This window comes from Amblyraja radiata, chromosome 14 (assembly GCF_010909765.2).
Source record: "Amblyraja radiata isolate CabotCenter1 chromosome 14, sAmbRad1.1.pri, whole genome shotgun sequence".
Lineage (NCBI taxonomy): Eukaryota > Metazoa > Chordata > Chondrichthyes > Rajiformes > Rajidae > Amblyraja > Amblyraja radiata.
In genome coordinates, this window is record NC_045969.1 from 36,336,345 (window position 1) to 36,358,337 (window position 21,993).

At 50.7% G+C, this 21,993-nt stretch overlaps 1 protein-coding gene across 1 annotated transcript; it reads right to left on the reverse strand.

The window, feature by feature from the left end:
• Window positions 1–12,854: 12,854 nt before the first annotated feature.
• Window positions 12,855–20,026, reverse strand: LOC116980683. Its single transcript, XM_033033138.1, has 2 exons — window positions 18,797–20,026; window positions 12,855–13,991 (listed from the first exon to the last, which is right to left on the reverse strand). Exon 1 carries the CDS (start codon window positions 19,620–19,622, stop codon window positions 18,957–18,959), a length of 666 nt encoding a protein of 221 aa, XP_032889029.1. The 5' UTR covers window positions 19,623–20,026; the 3' UTR covers window positions 12,855–13,991; window positions 18,797–18,956.
• Window positions 20,027–21,993: the final 1,967 nt, after the last annotated feature.

Here is a 21,993-nt window from a genome sequence, read left to right on the forward strand (position 1 = left end):
TAAATCTTGAACATCTACCTGTGGTATCCATAGATAGAAATAGCTTTAACAGCAAAACTGGACTGGTCTCACAAAGGAAGACCTCCTAGCCTATTATGTCCATACAGATACATCCTTAAGCAATATTCATCTACCTAAGGATGCAATAATGTGTAGTAATGTTAATTGTAAGGATATGAAGCATAGGAGAGATATCTGCTCCATGTATAGTAAGTGCTCTATATGTAGGCAGTAAGCCCTACTGCAAGCATAAAAATAAGACACATAACATCAGGCCTGGCTGGAATCAGTATGTAACTGAGTATCATGCTGAAGCCCGTGAAGCCACTAAATCATGGGCTATGGCAGATAGACCCAGACAGGGGCCTGAATTGAGTACAATAAGCTCACTAATGCAAGGTATAAGTATGCTATTCACTTCATCTGTAAAAATGAGCAAGCTATGAGGGCTGATTCCATGGCTAAGAAGCTGCTAAGTAACAATGCTACTGATTTTTGGAAAGAAGTGAGAGCTCTTAACAGTTGCAAAACATCTCTACCATGCACTGTAGATGGAATCTCCGGAACAGCTTACATCGCGGAGTTATGGCGACAACATTATAGTACTTTATTCAACTGTCCAAGGTGTATAGGTGTATAGGGTGGACAATATTGAGAGTAATTACTCAATGGTGATTATGTCATATGAGGTGTATCATGCCATGAACAAGTTGTCCAACAACAAAGCAAGTGGCTTGGATCATATTTCTGCTGAACATCTTAAGTATGCGAGTACGAGGATAGCTCTTCTCCTTGCTATTTGTTTTACTGGCTTTATGATTCATGGCTTGTTACCAGACTCAATGTTGTCTGTTCTGTTAGTGCCAGTCATTAAGGACAAAGCTGGTAAAGTAGGCAGCCTAAATAATTACAGGCCCATAGCTTTAGCCAGCATATTGTCAAAAGCCTTAGAAAGAGTTTTGCTGGATAGAGTAAATGATTTTGTTAACTCCACAGATAACCAGTTTGGTTTTAAAGCTAAACATGGCACTGACATGCATATATGCCCTAAAGGAGATTGTAAACAAATATAGAGGTAAAACTCTTCAATCCTTATGTACTTTATTGATGTTTCCAAAGCCTTTGACTGTATTAATCATAGAAAGCTGTTTGTTAAAATGAGTCAAAGAGGGGTGCCTAAATACATTGTGAGAATTCTGGCTTACTGGCCACCTGACTATGCAAATAAAATGGGGCAATAGGGTCTCAGCACCATTTGGGGTTAGCAATGGTGTTAGACAAGGGGGGATTTTGTCCCCAGTCCTTTTTAATCTTTATTATGATGATCTGTCCAAGCAATTGAAAGCCTGTAATACTGGGTGCATAATTGGTAATATTTTAGTGAACCATATTATGTATGCAGATGATCTTGTGGTCTTTAGTCCATCTAGTGCTGGTCTACAGCAGCTCCTTATGGTGTTATGTGTATGGTGTGGAACATGATATTGAATATAATGCTGGCAAGAGTGCTGTTATGATCTGTAGAACCAAAGAGGATAAATGTCCAAAATGTCCTGATTTTAAATTGTCTGACAATAATCTTAGTGTTTGTAATAAGGTAAAATATCTAGGGCATTTTATTACAGAACAAATGTCAGATGATGAGGATATTTACAGGCAACGACATATGCGGTATGTACAGGCAAATATTCTCTTGCGTAAGTTTGGTGCGTGTACAGATGTGGTGAAGATGTCGCTGTTTAGAGCATATTGCACACCACTCTATACTGTGCACCTGTGGTCGAACTATGGAAAGACAAGTTTGCAGAGACTAAAGGTGTCATATAATGATGCCATGAGAACATTGCTAAGGAAACCTACATGGTGTAGTGCTAGTAACATGTTTGCAGCTACAGGAGTCAGTACTTTAGAAGCTATCCTGAGAAATCATATGTATAAATTCATCTGCAGGATAAATGACTAAAAATGTAATTATCGTGGCATTGTCAAGCATAAGGTTTAGCACTACACGCTGCAAATCCCAGTTGTGGAGTCACTGGTATCGTTGTCTCGTTGTAGGACATTAATCTTTGTTTTATTCAGGTATTGTTTTTTTTTTTAATATATAATTTATGATGCTTTTATAAGTGATATACGAGGATTTTATATGTACTTTATAATGTTTTTAATATGCAATGTATTTTTATGTAATGTTGTCCCTTGTCTGGACCGTGAGCGAAATAAAGTTTATTATTATTATTATTAATGAACATAATTATGCACAGACTGCTGGAGTAACTTCAGCGGGGCAGGGAGCATCTGTGGACTAATTGCACTGCAGGTGGGGGGAGAGAAACCTGGAAGCGAGGTGTGGGTGGGACAAAACCTGGCAAGTGATAGGTGGAGAAAGAAGGATCTGCAGATTGTAGTTGGCAACAAAAGACACAAAGCGCTCAGTGGGTCAGGTGGCATCTCTGGAAGAAATGGATGAGGCAGAGACAGAGAGATTGAGGGTAGGGCATAGAATTTTTGCAAGAGACAGGATGGGACGAGTAGTCCAGAAAACTGTTCACATCTTTTCTACCCATATCTCACCCTTTTTGTCTTTTCATCAGCTAGAGGGGGCAGCACAGGTGGTATAGCCAGTGGAGCTGCTGCCTCACAGCGCGAGAGACCTGGGGTTGATCCTGACCGTGACTGGGCTGCTATTTACATGGAGTTTGCACATTCTCCCTGTGACCACCTGGGTTTCCTCTGGGTGCTGTTTCCTTCCAAGGTGTGCGGGATTGTAGGTTATTAGGGCTCTGTAAAATTGCCGCCAAGATGCCCCAGCTAAGCTACTCCCACCTGCTTGCATTTAGTCCACATCCCTCCAAACCTTTGCTATGCAAATACATGTCCAAATGTGCTATAAATATTGTTATAGTACCTGCCTCGACTACCTCCTCTGGCTGCTCTGAGAGAAAAAATTGCCCTTCTGGTTCCTATTAAATCATTCATTCACCTTAAACCTATGTCCACTGGTTCTCAATTCCTTTCCTGTGCATTCACCCTGTAAATTCCCCTCAACTATCATATTCCTGTTTTTGTGGGTTTACTGTGCAGTTGCACTTCAAAGGTACTTTCTTGGTCCAATCATGCTTTGGTACATTCTGAGGTCATGAATATCAGGGTTGCCAACATTGGATGAGAGTTAGGAGTGAGAAATTTCAAAAGACCAAGCCCGAGGAAGCGTAGCGACCGAAGGGGGGTACAGAGCTTTTGCATTTTTCAGCTTGAAATTGTGCAATCTGATGCATACTGTAGCGAGTCTTTTAATGTACACTCGAATGCAATGTATATGCTTTAAATTGGATTAGCTATAAGGTTAGGCTAAATTACATTCCTAATTACATTCCACAGTAGAGCCAGGCTCTGATCAACAGGTGCAGTACATGAATGATCTTAGTGTATTCATGTATGGAAATCAGATTATAATCAAGCACTTGCCCATGTTGACCAACCTGGGTCTCACTGCACACCTGGTACTACTCCTGACCCTGACTACATTCTCTCATTCCTGACCCTGAATCCAGCCTTGCACCTGGCCCCTTTTTCTACCCTGATCATAGCTGCTTGCCAGCTTAGGTTGAACACTCCCATTGTCCCAGCTTTGACTGCACAGGTTTAAAAATTGCTCATGCACAGATCGAACTACTCTGCCAGTTAGAGCCGCGTGGATTAGTCTTTTCTCCTGTCACTCCGCGGGACGATCTGCCCCTTCCTGCGCCATCGCCTCTTTAATGGAGCTGAGGGAGGCTCTGGATGGCCTGCAGATGCTTCCATTCGGTCTTTACTGGAGGTGAGGGAGGCTCTGGATGTCCGGCGGAGGTCTCCAACCAGACACAATTTTCGGAGGGACCGGAAGCGGCTCAACCCGGCCCAGCGCGGAGTCAGAGATGTTGCCAAACAGAAAACAGAGACTCCGATCCCGGCGGAAAGTCCAGCGACCGGCACCCGCTGCGAGTCCTCCAGCCCCTTCCCCTCTGGTCCCCCTCGCTGGCTCCTGCCCCCCCTCCCTCGTGATACACCCCTCTTACCCACAACCCCGTCTTTTCTCCGAGCTCTCTCCCTACACTCCCCCCCCCCCCACCCACGGGAAATGAGCCGTGCCTGCACAGTTAGGGGCTATTGGTGCGTGATGGAATTTTGCGTTGGGGAACTGGTTGCATTGGGGGAACTGGTTAGTGGTGGAATATTGCGTTGGGGAATGGGTGGCATTGGGGGACCAGGCCTCCCATGTGACTGGGACCCAACGTGTCCCATTTAGTCTAGTACATAACTAAAACTGATCTTGTGCTCTTCCGGTTTGTGCAGTTTCTCTATTTGCCCCAAAACTGTATGCGATAGCGCTACGATTTTTTGACAGGTTACTCACCGTTCTCCTGTGCTGCGGGTGCAACAAGTTTTGTTCCGATCGGTGGTATATTGTAAAAGTTATCGAGGTTTAAAAATCTTAAAAAACGCACATGCAGATTCCTTCAGTCTGCGCCACACAGATAGGTGTTTTTCGTTTCAGTCAATGCCACGGCCGGGATGGTGACGCCCCTTCCTGCCCCACCGTTGGCGGCCTGTCCCGCCTCACTCATAAACTCCTCTCTCCCTTCCTCACAGTAACTTGTCTATCATCTCCCCCATCACAGGCGGAGGGTGGGGTTTCAGTGGAGGCCCTGGTCCAGTCTCTCCCTCATCACTCACCCCTCTCTCCTGCCTGCCCTCCGAGTTAATGGCGGTCCCGTCTATCCGTCCCCCTGGGCCCGTCTCCTCTGCCGCCGCCGTTGCGGTAATTCACCCTCACGGCATTCTTGGAGATCTTCTCCACCAGCTCATCGAAACTCGTGGTTCCCCTGCCACGGCCCGGCGGCAACAGCGAACAGGCAGTTAGGTGGGTGGGCAGGGTGGGGATGAGCAGGGTTGGGACGGGCATAGCGGTAGCAGCAGGCGGTCGGACAGGACGGGGCCGGGCTGAGCCGGTGTGGGCAGAGGGAGGGAGGGAGAGTCAGGTTGCAGGGTGGCTGAGCAGTTTACGCAGAATTTTAGTAACTCACACATACACACAATGCAAACTGGTCCAGTCGTCAAGTCAACGGGATCGAAACCACAGCTAACATTGAATGACCTGTGGAGGAAGGAACTGCAGATGCTGCTTTTTTATGGATGGAGGGAGGGAGTGACTGAGGGTAGGGGAAAGGAGAGGGAGGGAGAGGTGAGGGAGGGATTGGTGGAGGGGGGGAGGAGAGGGGAAAGAAGAGGGAGGGTGAAGAGCGGTAGGGAGTGCTGGGGAATGAGGGGAAGTGAGCCGTGCCTGCGCAGTAGGGGGCTATGCGTGTGTGGTGGAATATTGTGTTGGGGAGACGGGTTGTATTGGGGGAACAGGTGAGTGGTGGAATTTTGCTTTGGGGAACAGGTTGCATTGGGGGACCCGACGGGTCCACCTTAGTCCAGTATATATATTTATATTGTGAATAACAATCTGATGAAGAATTAACCCCCACAGGAACAACATTTTCCTTGGAAGAATTTTGCAGGATAAATCTCAACAGTTTGCATTCACATCAGAAGGAAAACTCCCTTAAAACAAATTTGAAGTGATGCATCACTATGATTCATGTCAATCAGGAGGCAGGAAATATAACAGGAATTACAAGATCTTGAATGAAGATAGCTGCAACGATTTTTTAAGGCTCTATGTCTAATGAACAGAATGATTCACACCATTAACTGCTGCTACAAGCAATGATGAGCCTTGCAGAGCTAAAGCTGACACTCTAGTTATCAGCAAAATTGATCGCCCCATGTGTTATAGCATGAAACAGGCCTAGAATTTGGAATGGGTTTACAGTGGCTTGCAAAAGTATTCATACCCCTTGAACTTTTCCACATTTTGTCATGTTACAACCACAAACGTAAATGTATTTTATTGGGATTTTATGTGATAGACCAACACAAAGTGGCGCATAATTGTTAAGTGGAAGGAAAATGATACATGGTTTTCAAATTTTTTTACAAATAAAAAACTGAAAAGTGTGGCGTGCAAAAGTATTCAGCCCCCTTTACTCTGATACCCCTAAATAAAATCCAGTGCAACCAATTGCCTTCAGAAGTCACCTAATTAGTAAATAGAGTCCACTTGTGTGTAAACTAATCTCAGTATAAATACAGCTGTTCTGTGAAGGCCTCAGAGGTTTGTTAGAGAACATTAGTGAACAAACAGCATCATGAAGCCCAAGGAACACACCAGACAGGTCAGGAATAAAGTTGTGGAGAAGTTTAAAGCAGGGTTAGGTTATAAAAAAATATCCCAAGCTTTGAACATCTCACGGAGCACTGTTCAATCCATCATTCGAAAATGGAAAGAGTATGGCACAACTGCAAACCTACCAAGACATGGCCGTCCACCTAAACTGACAGGCCGGGCAAGGAGAACATTGATCAGAGAAGCAGCCAAGAAGCCCATGGTAACTCTGGAGGAGCTGCAGAGATCCACAGCTCAGGTGGGAGAATCTGTCCACAGGACAACTATTAGTTGTGCACTCCACAAATCGGGCCTTTATGGAAGAGTGGCAAGAAGAAAGCCATTGTTGAAAAAAAGCCATAAGAAGTCCCGTTTGCAGTTTGCCACAAGCCATGTGGGGGACACAGCAAACATGTGGAGGAAGGTGCTCTGGTCAGATGAGACCAAAATTGAATTTTTTGGCCTAAATGCAAAACGCTATGTGTGGCGGAAAACTAACACTGCACATCACCCTGAACACACCATCCCCACTGTGAAACATGGTGGTGGCAGCATCATGCTGTGGGGATGCTTTTCTTCAGCAGGACAGGGAAGCTGGTCAGAGTTGATGGGAAGATGGATGGAGCCAAATACAGGGCAATCTTGGAAGAAAACCTGTTAGAGTCTGCAAAAGACTTGAGACTGGGGCGGAGGTTCACCTTCCAGCAGGACAACGACCCTAAACATACAGCCAGAGCTACAATGGAATGGTTTAGATCAAAGCATATTCATGTGTTAGAATGGCCCAGTCAAAGTCCAGACCTAAATCCAATTGAGAATCTCTGGCAAGACTTGAAAATTGCTGTTCACAGACGCTCTCCATCCAATCTGACTGAGCTTGAGCTATTTTGCAAAGAAGAATGGGCAAAAATTTCAGTCTCTAGATGTGCAAAGCTGGTAGAGACATACCCCAAACGACTTGCAGCTGTAATTGCAGCGAAAGGTGGTTCTACAAAGTATTGACTCAGGGGGGCTGAATACTTTTGCACGCCACTTTTCAGTTTTTTATTTGTAAAAAAATTTGAAAACCATGTATCATTTTCCTTCCACTTCACAATTATGCGCCATTTTGTGTTGGTCTATCACATAAAATCCCAATAAAATACATTTACGTTTGTGGTTGTAACGTGACAAAATGTGGAAAAGTTCAAGGGGTATGAAAACTTTTGCAAGCCACTGTAATTCACCTGATAGAAATGCTCAATCTGGGTTCTCTAAATCATGCTCAATTTTAAATTTATCACCAAACTTATTACTCGAGAGAAGAAGGGGCCAGATCCAGTCTTCCAGTGCAGACGAGGGCCTTGACCTAAAATTGTTCACTGTCCCCATTTCCTTCCCGTTCCGCAAAAAATAGCAGCTCTCTTTTGCTAATTACAGAGAAAACACTATCCCATATTTTTAAGAGTAATTCTTTTAATGCAAACAAAAAAAATCAAAATATTTTGTTATCAAATCCTGAAGTTTAATAATGTTTAAAAATATAAGGCATCAGTTTCTGGGTAAACATATCTTGCAGCATATGAAATATTGCTACAGAATTGACTTTGGGGAAGCTAATAAACTTGTTAGCAAGTTAGTATATACTTAGTCATACAGCAGCAAAACAGGATTGTCAGTCCAACTCGTCCATGCCGACCAAATGCCCCATCTAAGCTCGTTCCATTTGTCCTTATTTGGTCCACATCACTCTACCCCTTATCCACATATCTGTCCAATGTTGCTTTAAAAAAAAAATGCTGTTATTGTACCTGCCTCAACTACCTCATCTGAGCGTTCCATATACCCACCACTCACCAAGTTAAAAAGTTGCTCCTGTTTCCCATTAAATCCTTCTCATCTCACCTTAAACTCCTAGCTGCCTTGCCCGTCACTCTAACTGGAACATGTATGCTTTGAACTCTGTCACTTTTAAAACCATCCCACTTTCTGGACATCCTTATCCTACTCCAATCAACTTTAGCAAGTTCATTTCTCATCTATCACAGTTGGCCTTGCCCCAGATCAGAATTTTAACTGGTGCCACCCCTCCCCGTCCTCATCCATAACTATTTCAAAGCTGATAGTTTTATTGTGGTTAAAGGCTCGCCCACAAATTTCCTAAGAGTAGGTCAAGCTTTGCCCTCTCCCTTATATGGCCCTTTACATACTGCCTAAGGAAACTTTCCTTCAAGACATTTGATAAATTCCAGCTCATTCAGCCTTGTCCAGAAAGTGGGATGGCTTTGTCTGTCCCAGTCAACAATAGAAAAATTAACAACTCCTTCTATCTATAGCTGCCTACAATCTCCCAGCATATTTATTCTAAAGTGAGAATACCTGTCATTGAGGGAAATGGCTCCAATGATTCCTGCACTCCCTTTCCTGGTTGTAACCCAATCGACATTCTGCTCCTATCCCAAGATTGACCGCCTCATTGTAACTCCCATCTATGACCTATTCAGTCTCCTGGATGATCCAGAGGTCACCCGGGTGCTGCTGCAGTTCCATAACACAATCTGGACGTGGCTGCAGATGGAAGCACTTCTTACAGGTGTAGTCCTCAAGGACACTGGAAGTCTCGCTGACTTTCCACATCCTGTAGAAGAAACATACTGCTACTGCCCTAACTGCCATCTTCACTGCACCAGACCAGGGTAGATTTATGAAAGAAAAAAAGACTGTACCTTATCCTGCTGTGCCCATTTATGCCAAAGCCTGTTGAGGCAAAGCCTATCACTTACCATCCACATAGCTTCACCCCACACGGTCGCTCCACTAGTGTCTGCCTTCCTTTTTATACACTGTAAGTTATTGGGGCAAATCCTCCAAAATTATGGAAGAACTCGGATAAGGACATGGACATTTTAAAAAGACAGATTTGCTGGATGCAACGGAAAAACGCCCAATCCACAAAGAAAGAATCAGTTTCAAGTTTCAAATCTGCCTGGGCTGTGGACTTGGGCATCACACAACTATGCGAATGGTGTGGGCAGGAAAGGCTGAGACGGAGATAACGAGATTATTTTGGATACACAAAGGAAGGAACCGAGCCTCAGCAGACGGTGGTAAACAGGCCAGCAGCAAGCACAATCACCATCGTGGATGACCCATCCATCGGGACAATGGGAGCCCATCCAGGCGATGGGATAACGATCAGGCTGAGGGATCATGACATCAGCAAACCCCTTATCATCGGAAGCCTATTGTTCATGCCAGATCGAAACTGGGAATCATCAAAAGAACCCTTTTATCCAGAGGACCACCTGGGGGGTTTCAAAGGAAACTCAGGTATAAAAGCCGGAGTCAAGCCAGAACTCGCTCTCTTTCTGCTCTGCTGGACGGCTCATGAGCCTGCATCGACCTAGTTGTGAGTATCCCGGTGACCTGGTGAAGTTCCCGAAATAGGAGGTTGAGAGGAGAAAGGGAAAGGGGGAGTATACTTGCAAGTAAAATTGTGTAAAGTAAGTTTTACGACGTGCCCGATAGTTTTCCGTCCATAGTCTTAGTTTAAAGCATAAGTTCAGCCACGTATTGTGTAGTGTTGGTGAGATTCGATTTCTCATTGTTTAATAAAGCCTGTAAATTTTAGACTTGCTTTGAGTCCATCTTGGTTTCTGTTTTCTCTCATCAGCACACTCTGGTCAATTCAACCTTTTATCATATCCCACCATAATTCCGAGGTCTAGAACCTAGGGGAATACCTTTTGTTGTATTCTCTCTCTTGGAAACCGCTTGAGTGGAGTGGTGGCCGTTTGACCCTCCGACAAGGGAGATAATAACTCGGGCAGTTGGGCCCGAAGTGGAGTAAAGGGAAACAAAACCCCTACAACACCCATTTGGAGCCATCACTCCAGGATGCTAGCCACTTTCAGCAGCAGAGCTGAATCTGCCCTTATGTAGTTGCTGACATTGAGTCCTGTTATTCTGTTCCCGTTTTCAGTTGCTCACTGAATTGAATACTGATTAAATAACTAGATAAATATATAGCAATAAAAAAAAGTATTCAAAATATTTGAAACAATTATCTTTAATAAAGTTTGCAATTAAAGTACAGTACATGATAATAAATATTTAATTTGTAATAATTATTTTTTTGAACGATTGGACCATAAAGATTTCATTTTACAAGAACTGATGGAAACCAATGAGTGCACTTTTCTTTAAAATAAGTACATTATAAATAATTTGGCAGTCCCGTATCAAAATCATTGACAAAGATTATATTCTCATTGTTTGAGATAAGAAAAATTCAAATCTGTATTCATATAAATGCTACAATATAAATATCTAATGTTATAAATCTGACAATTATTAAAAATGAATAAATTAATTGCATTCTGCATCAGGAGGTCATAGATTTTGCCTGACATGAAGAGATTTGTCTAGTTCTGGGCTGTGACAAATATTTGGGTTTAGCAGGTGGTAAAAGCACAAGATGCAAGAGTGCAAGTTATCATTTGAAAACTATCCATGATATATGCATGTGCGAATATTGGAAAATTTGGTTTAAGCTGCAATTGTTCATTCTCGCCGATTTAGTTTTAAAAATGGCAAAAATGAATTGAGGTTTATAGATAAAGTTCCTAATTAGCACAACACTGGATAGTGGCTGGCATTCATACTCTAAATACAAAAAACAAAACTTCAGGTGAACCAAGATGGATTATTGGTGGAGGAAAATTCTTAATGATTTGGATACATTTACTTTACAGTTTAGGGAAACAATAACATCTAAAAAAAAGCCTTTCCATTTATGAGGTAGAAACACACTTACTGCATTTAATTAAAGATTTTACCTACTATTTATTAAGATTTTTTGGTCTGGAGATGTAAGACTGCAGATGGCGGAATTTTGAGCTGGAGGAACTATGGAGGAACTGGTCGCATTTTGAGTCGACACTAATCTGGAGAAGGTAAATGGCATAACTAAACCAAGACAGAGTGCATTGGAGATGGGACATGTAGATGTTCTGCCTTATACCACAGCAAAGAAGGTAGGATCTATAGGTAGAGCTCCGTAAATGGAAACAAAGGGAAAGGGAGAAATGTGTGCACACCCAAGTGGGCAAGTGTTACCCAAAAAGATCATATACCTAAGCGAAAGACAAGGTGCTGTCTCACCTTATTACGTGTGGCCCCCACTCCAGTATAGAAGTCAGCTTTGGACAGGAGGGCAAATGTGGGAATGAGGGGGGGGCTACAAAGGCCAGCAACCGGAAGACCCAACAAACCCTGACAAATCGAGCACAGGTGTTCAGCGAAACAGCCACCCAATCCACACTGGCTCTCACCGATGCAGCAGGCTATATTGGAAAACTGCATGTAGCAGACTAGGAAGGAGAAAGAGAATGCAACCCTGTCTCACTTAGAAAGACTGCTGGCATCGCTAGATGGGAGGCACAGGAGGAGGTAGGGAGACGGGTGCCACATCTCCTGCGTTTGCAAGGGAAAAGTACCTGGGAGGAGATTGTTTGAGTGGAGTTATCACCTCTTGAAATCTTACCTCTATGCTTCCAATTGTATAGTTCCCCAGCCCTGTACTGCCCATTTCTATTTCCTTTCCAAAATCCACAACAGGAGTGCCGGCAGTTCTAATTGCTTCTGTCCGTTCCCACCTCACAGAACACATCTCCAAATACCTCAATTGCATCTCTTTCTGCAACCACAGCCCTCGAGTCCTGGCAACACCTTCATAAATCTTCTGCACTCTTTCCAAATCAGTACTCTGTACTCCAAATGTACTCCTAAAGACATTTGATAAATTACAGCTCATTCAGCCTTGTCCAGAAAGTGGGATGGCTTTGTCTGTCCCAGTCAACACTAGAAAAATTAACAACCCCTCCTATCTATAGCTGCCTACAATCTTCCAGCATATTTATTCGAAAGGGAAAATACCTGTCATTGAGGGAAATGGCCCCAGGGATTCCTGCAATCCCTTTCCTGGTTGTCACCCATCGAGAACCTGCTGTAATTTTTGATAACTAGCTTCACTGCCTACAATACTACTTACTTCAGTGTCATTTGAAAGCTTACAATTCATGCCGTACATTCTCAACTATGTACAAAAGCATGATTACTAAGTTTGCAAATAATACATCTCCTGTGGTTAGAGGAAAGTATCTGGGGGAAGGGCTGGTTTGGGTGGGAAGCAAAGTGTGAACCAAGGAATTGTAGAGGGAGTGGTCTCTGCAGGAAGAGGAAAAGGGTTGGGATGAGAAGATGTGACTGGTAGAGGCATGGCGGAAGTTTCGGAAAATGATGTGCTGGATGTGGAGGGGTGATACGCAAGGACCATCTCTTGCGGTTGCAGGGGGAAATACCTGGGAGGGGATAGTTTGGGTGGGAAGGGATGAGGGGACCAAAGCGTTGTGGAGGGAGCAGTCGCTGTGAATAAGGATGGGAAGGGGCGACTGGTAGTGGTGATGTAGGTGGCTGAAATGACAGATGTGGAGGCAGGTAGTATGAAGGTAAGGAGCAGGGTAACTTTATCCTTGTTCATTTGGGGAGAGGGGGAGTGAGAGAAGAACTACTTAACACGGGAGATACAGGTGAAGGATCAATATGCAGGGGACAGCAGGGGAAAACCATGTTTGTTAAAGAAAGAGGATGTCCTCGAGTGGAAAGCCTCATCTTGAGAGCAGATGCTAGAGATGGTGAAATTGAGCATAGGGGATGGCGTCTTTGTTAGGGGCAGGGTGGGATGATGTAAAGTTGGTGGGAGTCAGTGTGTTTGTAGTTGATGTCTGTCGATTATCTGTCCCCTAATGGATACTGAGAGATCAAGAAAGGGGAGAGCGATGTCAGAAGTATTACAAATGAATTTGAGGACAGTGTGGAAGTTACTGATAAAGTTAATGAAATCAGCAAGTTATGTATGGTTGCAGGAGGCAGTCCTGATACAGTGGAGAAAGAGTGGAACCATTGTGCTAGTGTATGCTTGGAATAAGGTCTGTTTGATTATAACCAATAAAAATAAATGCATTGCTGGGGCCAAGGCGCTGCCCATGGTTACACCTTTAACTTGAAGAAAGTAAAAGTCGAGCCATCCCAACTATCAAACCCCTCGGCACGGGAATGGTCGAGTCCAGAAGCGGCCATTTGCTAGAGGGATAAAAGGCAAGGGTTTGGGTGACATCTTCCTCTTGCGGACTTCTCTGATGACAAGAAGAATACTATTAAATGTACCTCCCGAAGCACCTGGCTCCTCGCCTTCTTTTCAGGACTTTCGCCCCACATTGGTGAACCCTGACGCTCCATTATCATCATGATGGAGACAACCGCCCGTCCATCCACCTCAAAGGCTTATCCGGCCCTATCTCTCGACGCGGTCTCGGTGAAGTTACCCACCTTCTGGACCACCCGGCCGCACATCTGGTTTCAGCAGGCGGAGGCCCAATTCCAGCTGCGGGGCATTACAGCAGATGACACCCGCTACTACTACCTGGTGGGGGCCCTCGACCAGGACACGGCCGGAGAGGTCACACAGTTCCTGGCAGCCCCCCCAGCCACAGCGAAATACCTCAGCCTTAAGGAGCTCCTGCTCCAGATTTATGGGCTCAGCCGGATGGAGAGTGCTGCCAGGCTCCTTCATATGGAGAGCCTAGGCGACCGGCGGTTATCAAGCCTCCTGAACGAGGTGGCCACGCTCCTGGACGGGCACACGCCATGTTTGATGTTTGAATACTCCTACCTGCTGCCGGCCTACATCCGCTTACAACTCACCGAAGCCTCCTTCACCGACATAAGGGCCCTCGGTAGACGCTCCGACGCGCTGTGGATGGCTCGCCCGGATGACGTCAATGCGCTGGCCATCGGCAGGCGCGCACTGATGACGTCATTCCGGCAGCTCCCGATTTCCTCCGGTGGGGCGTGGGAGCTGTGGAAGGAGTGACAGCGGCATCCCAGAGGCCTGTAAGATCGCCCCCGCAGCCGTGGCGGGTACTGCACCTGCAGTCCAGCACCAGCAAGCACCAAGCGCCACCAGCAGGAGGCGCTGGTGCTATTACCACCAGCGCTGGGGTGCAGTAGCCGTGCACGTTCCCGAGAAACGCTGGGGCCGGCTGCCAATAGTCCCCGTGGCAGCTGGTCTGATTCAGCGCCTCTTCGCCTGGGATCGGCGCTCTGGGAGCCGCTTCCTCGTCGATACCGGGGCAGAGCTGAGCGTCCTGCCCCCTTCGCTGGCAGACAGTCGTTCCGGCAAGCGGGGGCCCGTCCTCACCGCGTCGAATGGCAGCCCCATCCGCACGTATGGGGTTCGCATGGTACCGATCGTGTTCGGCTCCTGCCATTTCTCGTGGCAGTTCACTATCGCTGATGTCTCCCAGCCGTTGCTCGGTGCCGACTTTCTCCGCATTTCCCTCCTGGTGGACGTCAGGCATCAGCGCTTGGTCCACGCCGCCACGATGGAGCCGATCATGCTGCAATTGGATGAGCCGGTGGGACGCCCCCTGTCGTCCGTGGATTCCCGATTTGCCCGGGTCTTGGCCGTGTTCCCGGACATCCTGACCCCACAGATTCGGTCATCGACCCCCAGTCACGGGGTCGTTCAATTCATACAGACTAGCGGACCAACTCTCCACACACGAGTACACCGACTGCCGCCGGATAAGCTACGTCTGGCACGGCATGAGTTCTTGGGGATCGTCCGCCCTTCAAACAGCCCATGGGCGTCCCCATTCCACATGGTCCCTAAGGCAAGTGGGGGCTGGCGACCTTGCAGGGATTGTCGGAGGCTGAATGCCGCAACAACCGCAGACCGATACCCCGTACCCCACATCCAGGACTTCAACGCCCATTTGGCCAGGGTTACTTATTCTCCAAAGTGGATCTGGTACGAGGTTATTACCAGATCCCGGTCCACCCGGAGGATGTACCCCAGACGGCAATCATCACGCCGTTCGGGCTGTACGAGTTCGTGCGGATGCCGTTCGGCCTTAAGAACGCAGGCATTCCAACGGTTGATGGACGGGGTGTGTCACAGCCTCGAGTTTGTTTTTGTCTACCTCAACCAACGACATCCTGGTGGCCAGCCGCTCGCGGCAGGAGCACTGTGCCCACCTCCGGCAGCTCTGTCAGCAGCTCAGTGGGCATGGCTTGGCGGTCAACCTCGGCAAGTGCCGTTTTGGGGTAATCGACATCTTTGGCCACCGCGTGACTTCGCAAGGCATTTGTGTGGCAAATGGTGGCATTTTTTCATCGTTTTGTGCCATCCGCGGCCCACATCATGCGGCCGCTGTATCAACTCTGGCGGGTTGGCGTAAGGACGCCGAGTGGACCAACGAGGCGGTGGCAGCATTTGACGGTGCGAAGGAGGCTCTTGCTCGGGCCGTACTGCTGGTGCACCCACGGGAAGATGCCCCGACTGGCCTTACGGTGGACGCCTCGGAGTCCGCGGTTGGTGCCATGCTGGAACAACTGACGGCGTGGGTTGGCGGCCCCCGGCCATCTTCAGCCGGCACCTCAACCGCGCCCCGACGAAGAACAGCGCTTTCGATCGCGAGCTCCTGGCTCTGTACCTGGCAGTGCGCCACTTCCGTTACTTCCTGGAGGGCCGCCCGTTCACTGCCTACACAGACCACAAGCCGCTCACATTCGCCCTGGCGGAGGTTTCCGACCCCTGGTATGCACGAAAGCAGTGGCAGTTGGCGTACATCTCAGAATACACCACCTCCATCCGCTATATCGAGGGGAAAGACAACCGGGTGGCCGACGCATTGTCCCTCCCCGCCATCTACGCCGTGTTTGAGGTGGCGCCCGGGATTGACTATTCTGCCCTGGCGGAGGCGCAGCTCACGGAACGTGAGATGCCCGCCTACCGGACTGCCATCTCCGGCCTTTGCCTCGACGATGTCCCTCTCGGTCCTGGAGGGGCAACGATCCTGTGCGATGTGTCGTCCGGTCAGCCACGTCCCATCGTCCCTGCTGCCTGCGCCGGACGGTTTTCAACGTTATCCACGGGCTGGCTCACCCATTCATCCGGGCGACGACGGCACTACTGGCCCCTCAGTTCATGTGGCACTGTCTGCGCAAGCAGATTGGCCACTGGGCTCGCATCTGCATTCCGTGCCAGACGGCGAAGATCAAGCTCCATGTCCGGGCGCCCCTCCAGGAGTCGGCCTACCTCACCGGCGTTTCGACCATCTCCACGTGGACATTGTGGGGTCTCTCCCGCCGTCCCGGAGCATTACCCACCTCCTCACGATGGTGGACCACTTCACGCGGTGGCCGGAGGCCATACCACTGACCGACACGTCAACGGCTAAGTTCGCTTGTGCATTGTCCGTGCACTGGATTGCTCGCTTAGGGGTGCCGGTGCACATCTCTTCGGACCGGAGGCCACAGTTCACCTCCGAGCTGTGGTCGGCCATGGCTCACTTGTTGGGTGTGCTGCTGCACCACACCACGACCCATCACCCGCAAGCTAATGGCCTGGTGGAGAGGTTCCACCGGCAGCTCAAAAGGCCCGACTCTCCGGACCGGATGGACGAGCTGCCGTGGGTCTTGCTGGGCATCCAGACTGCTCCTAAGGAGGACTTGGCCTCATGCTCAGCGGAGCTCGTTTACGGGTCGCCACTCACGGTGCCCGGGGAGTTTGTGCCGTCGGCGCCAGGGCAGCAGGGAACGCCCTCATCCACTCTGAAGCGCCTTCGCGAGCGAGTTGGCAGGCTCGCGCCCGTCCCGACATCCAACCTTGGGACATTTCGCCCGCACGTGCCACCAGCCCTCCGGGACTGCCCCTACATTTTCCTGCGCTGTGATGCCCAACGGACGCCACTCCAGAGGCTGTATGAGGGCCCGTTCCGGGTGCTGGAGCATGGACAGACGACCTTTGTGTTGGACATGGGGGGCCGGCCGGAGGCCATGTCGATTGACCGGTTGAAGCCGGCACATCTGGACATTGACCAGCCGGTGCTGGTTGCCCAACCTCAGAAGCGAGGGCCCCCCTTCACGGCTTCCTCCGCCTGTCCCTCCACCAGTCCCTCGGTCGGCTGACTTCCGTACGCGGTCTGGCCGGGTTGTATGCCCGCCGGTAGGTTTCGTGCCTCCGGTTCTGGGGGGGGGGGGGGGGTCCTGTGGCGGCTCCCAAGGGTCGGGTCATCCCAACTATCAAACCCCTCGGCACGGGAATGGTTGAGACCAGAGGCGGCCCTTAGCTAGAGGGATAAAAGGCAAAGGTTTGGGTGCCATCTTCCTCTTGCGGACTTCTCTGATGACAAGAAGAATACTATTAAAGGCGCCTCTCGAAGCACCTGGCTCCTTGCCTTCATTTCGGGACTTTCGTCCCACATTGGTGAACCCCGACGCTCCATTATCGTCATGATGGAGACAACCGCCCGTCCTTCCACCCCAAAGGCCGACCCGGCCCCGTCTCTCGACGCGTTCTCGGTGAAATTACCCACCTTCTGGACCGCCCGGCCACACATCTGGTTTCAGCAGGCGGAGGCCCAATTCCAGCTGCGGGGCATTACAGCAGATGACACGCGCTACTACTACTAGGGTGGGGGCCCTCGACCAGGACACGGCCAGAGAGGTCACACAGTTCCTCACAGACCCCCCCGGCCACCAAGAAATACCTCAGCCTTAAGGAGCTCCTGCTCCTGATTTATGGGCTCAGCCGGATGGAGCGTGCTGCCAGGCTCCTTCATATGGAGGGCCTAGGCGACCGGCAGCCATCAAGCCTCATGAACGAGGTGGCCGCGCTCCTGGACGGGCACACGCCGTGTCTGATGTTTGAATACTCCTACCTGCATCTGCTGCCAGCCTACATCCGCTTACAACTCACAGACCCTCCTTCGCCGACAACAGGGCCCTCGTTAGGTGCTCTGACGTGCTGTCGAAGGCGCACCCGGATGACGTCAATGCGCTGGCCATCGGCAGACGCGTACTGATGACGTCACTCCGGCAGCTCCCGATTTCCTCCGGTGGGGCGTGGAAGGAGTGACAGCGACATCCCGGAGGCCTGTAAGATCGCCCCCCATGGCCGTGGCGGGTACTGCACCTGCAGTCCAGCACCAGCAATCTCCAAGTGCCATCAGCAGGAGGCGCTGGTGCTTTTACCACCAGCGCTGGGGTGCTGCAGCACGGCAATGCCGTCAGCCGTGCACGTTCCCGGGAAATGCCGGGGCCGGCTGCCAATAGTCCCCGCGGCGGTCGGCCAGATTCACCGCCTCTTCACCTGGGATCGGCGCTCTGGGAGCCGCTTCCTCGTCGATATCGGGGCAGAGCTGAGCGTCCTGCCCCCTTCGCTGACAGACATTCGTTCCGGTATGCGGGGGCCTGTCCTCACCGCGGCGAATGGCAGCCCCATCCGCACGTATGGGGTTCACATGGTACCAATCGTGTTCGGCTCCTGCCATTTCTCGTGGCGGTTCCCTATCACCGACGTCTCCCAGCCGTTGCTCCGTGCCGACTTCCTCCACGATGGAGCCGATCACGCTGCGATTGGATGAGTCGGTGGGATGCCCCGTCGTCCGTGGATTCCTGCTTTGCTCGGGTCTTGGCCTTGTTCCTGGACATCCTGACCCCACAGTTTCTGTCATCGACCCTCAGTCATGGGGTCGTTCATTTCATACAATCTACCGGACCACCTCTCCACGCACGAGCACGCCGACTGCCGCCGGATAAGCTATGTCTGGCACGGCAGGAGTTCCGCACGATGGAGTCCTTGGGGATCGTCCGCCCTTCAAACAGCCCATGGGCGTCTCCTCTCCACATGGTCCCAAAGGGAAGCGGGGGCTGGCGACCTTGCGGGGATTATCGGCAGCTGAATGCTGCAACAACCGCAGACAGATACCCCGTACCCCACATCCAGGACTTCAACGCCCATTTGGCCGGGGCTACTATATGCTCCAAAGCGGATCTGGTACGAGGTTATAACCAGATCCCGGTCCACCTGGAGGATGTACCCAAGACGGCAATCATCTCGCCGTTCGGGCTGTACGAGTTCGTGCGGATGCCATTCGGCCTTAAGAACGCTGCGCAGGCATTCCAACGGTTGATGGACAGGGTGTGACACGGCCTCGAGTTTGTTTCTGTGTACCTCAACGACATCCTGGTGGCCAGCCGCTCGCGGCAGGAGCATTGTGCCCACCTCCGGCAGCTCTGTCAGCGGCTCAGTGAGCATGGCTTGGCTGTCAACCTCGGCAAGTACCGTTTTGGGGTAACCGACATCGACTTCCTCGGCCACCGCGTGACTTCGCAAGGCACGGTTCCCCTGCCGGACAGGGTCGACGCCATCTTTAGGTTTCCCCGTCCATACATTGTGCGCGGCCTGCAGGAGTTTGTCGGGATGGTGGAATTTTATCATCGTTTTGTGCCATCCACGGCCCACATCATGCGGCCGCTGCATCAACAACTTCTGGCGGGTTGGCGTATGGTCGTCGAGTGGACTAACATTTGACGGCGTGAAGGAGGCCCTTGCTCGGGCCGTACTGCTGGTGCACCCGCAGGAAGATGTCCCGACTGCCCTTACGGTGGACGCCTCGGAGTCAGCGGTTGGTGCTGTGCTGGAACAACTGACGGACAGTGGTTGGCGGCCCCTGGCCTTCTTCAGCCGGCACCTCAACCGCACCCCGACGAAGCACAGCACTTTCAATCACGAGCTCCTGGCTCTGTACCTGGCAGTGCGCCACTTCCGTTACTTCCTGGAAGTTACTTCCTGGTTTACCGCCTACACAGACCACAAACCGCTCACATTCGCCCTGGCGGTTTCCAACCCCTGGTCCACACGACAGCAGCGGCAGTTGGCGTACATCTCAGAATACACCACCTCCATCTGCTACATCGAGGGGAAAGATAACCAGGTGGCCGACGCATTGTCCCGCCCCGCCATCTACGCCGTGTTTGAGGTGGCGCCCGGGATTGACTATTCAGCCCTGGCGGAGGCGCAGCTCACGGAATGCGAGATGCCCGCCTGCCATCTCCGGCCTTTGCTTCAACGATGTCCCTCTCGTTCCTGGAGGGGCAACGATCCTGTGCAATGGGTGTCCGGTCAGCCACGCCCCATCGTCCCTGCCGCCTGACGGTTTTTGACGTTATCCACGGGCTGGCTCACCCATCCATCCGGGCGACGACAGCACTACTGGCCACTTAGTGCATGTGGCACGGTCTGCGCAAGCAGGTTGGCCACTGGGCTTGCACCTGCATTCCGTGCCAGACGGCGAAGATCCAGCGCCATGTCCGGGCGCCCCTCCAGGAGTCGGCCTACCTCACCGGCGTTTCAACCATCTACACGTTGACATTGTGGGGCCACCCCCGCCGTCCCGGGGCATTACCCACCTCCTCACGATGGTGGACCGCTTCACGCGGTGGCGGGAAGCCATACCACTGGCCGACACGTCAACGGCTACGTGCGCTCGTACGTTATCCATGCACTGGATTGCTCGCTTTGGGGTGCCGGTGCACATCTCCTCGGACCGGAGGCCACAGTTCACCTCCGAGCTGTGGTCAGCCATGGCTCACTTGTTGGGTGTGCGGCTGCACCACATCATGACCTATCACCCGCAAGCTAAAGGCCTGGTGGAGAGGTTCCACCGGCAGCTCAAGGCAGCGCTGAAGGCACGACTCTCCGGCCCGGACTGGATGGACGAGCTGCCGTGGGTCTTGCTGGGCATCCAGACTGCTCCTAAGGAGGACTTGGCCTCATGCTCAGCGGAGCTCTTTTACGGGTCGCCACTCACGGTGCCCGGGGAGTTCATGCTGTCGGCGCCGGGGCAGCAGGGAACGCCCTCATCCACTCTGAAGCGCCTTCACGAGCGAGTTGGCAGGCACGCTCCCGTCCCGACGTCCCGCAATGGGACATTTTGCCCGCATGTGCTATCAGCCCTCCGGGACTGCCCCTACGTTTTCCTGTGCTGTGATGCCCAAAGGACGCCACTCCAGAGGCCGTATGAGGGCCCGTTCCGGGTGTTGGAGCATCGACAGACGACCTTTGTGTTGGACATGGGTGCCGGCCGGAGGCGAAGTCGATTGACCGGTTGAAGCCGGCACATCTGGACATTGACCAGCCGGTGCTGGTTGCCCAACCTCCGCCGCGAGCGACCCCCTTCACGGCTCACTCCGCCTGTCACTCCACCTGTCCTTCCGCCTATCCTTCCGCCTATCCCTCCGCCAGCCCCTCGGTCGGGTGACTTGCGTACGCGGTCTGAGAGGGTCGTACGCCCGCCGGTGCATTTCGTGCCTCCGGTTCGGGGGGGGAGGGTTCATGTGGTGGCTCTCAAGGGTCGGGCCTCACAAAGGAGTCAAAAGGAAAGATGTTGAGAGTGAGGACAAGTTCCACCAGGTGGAAGAGAGTGCTAACAGAGGGGAACTGAATGGGTCTCTGGAGGAGGAAGCAGAGTGCTCCAAGACCTTCCTGGTGGGAAATAGAATTGTAAAGGAACTGAAGGTCCATGGTAAAGATGAGGGAATGGGGGCCTAGGAATTGAAAGTTATTGATGTGTTGAAGAGTGTGAGACGTATTTCAGATGTTGGCGAGAAGGGAGGGGGCAGGGAAGAGGGGGGATTATGGGAAGGAGATAGAAAGGAGCAGTATAGGGCAGAGGAACTACAAGGTTGGAATATGTGCAGGGGATATTGTCTGAGGCGATGACACCCAAATCACCTGGTGCAACACCCCTCCGTATACCCCTCACTCACATCCATCCAAGGACCCCAGGATGCCCTTCCAGTTGAGGAAGGGCCTCACTCACACGTCCTCCTACCCCATCCACCACAGCCAG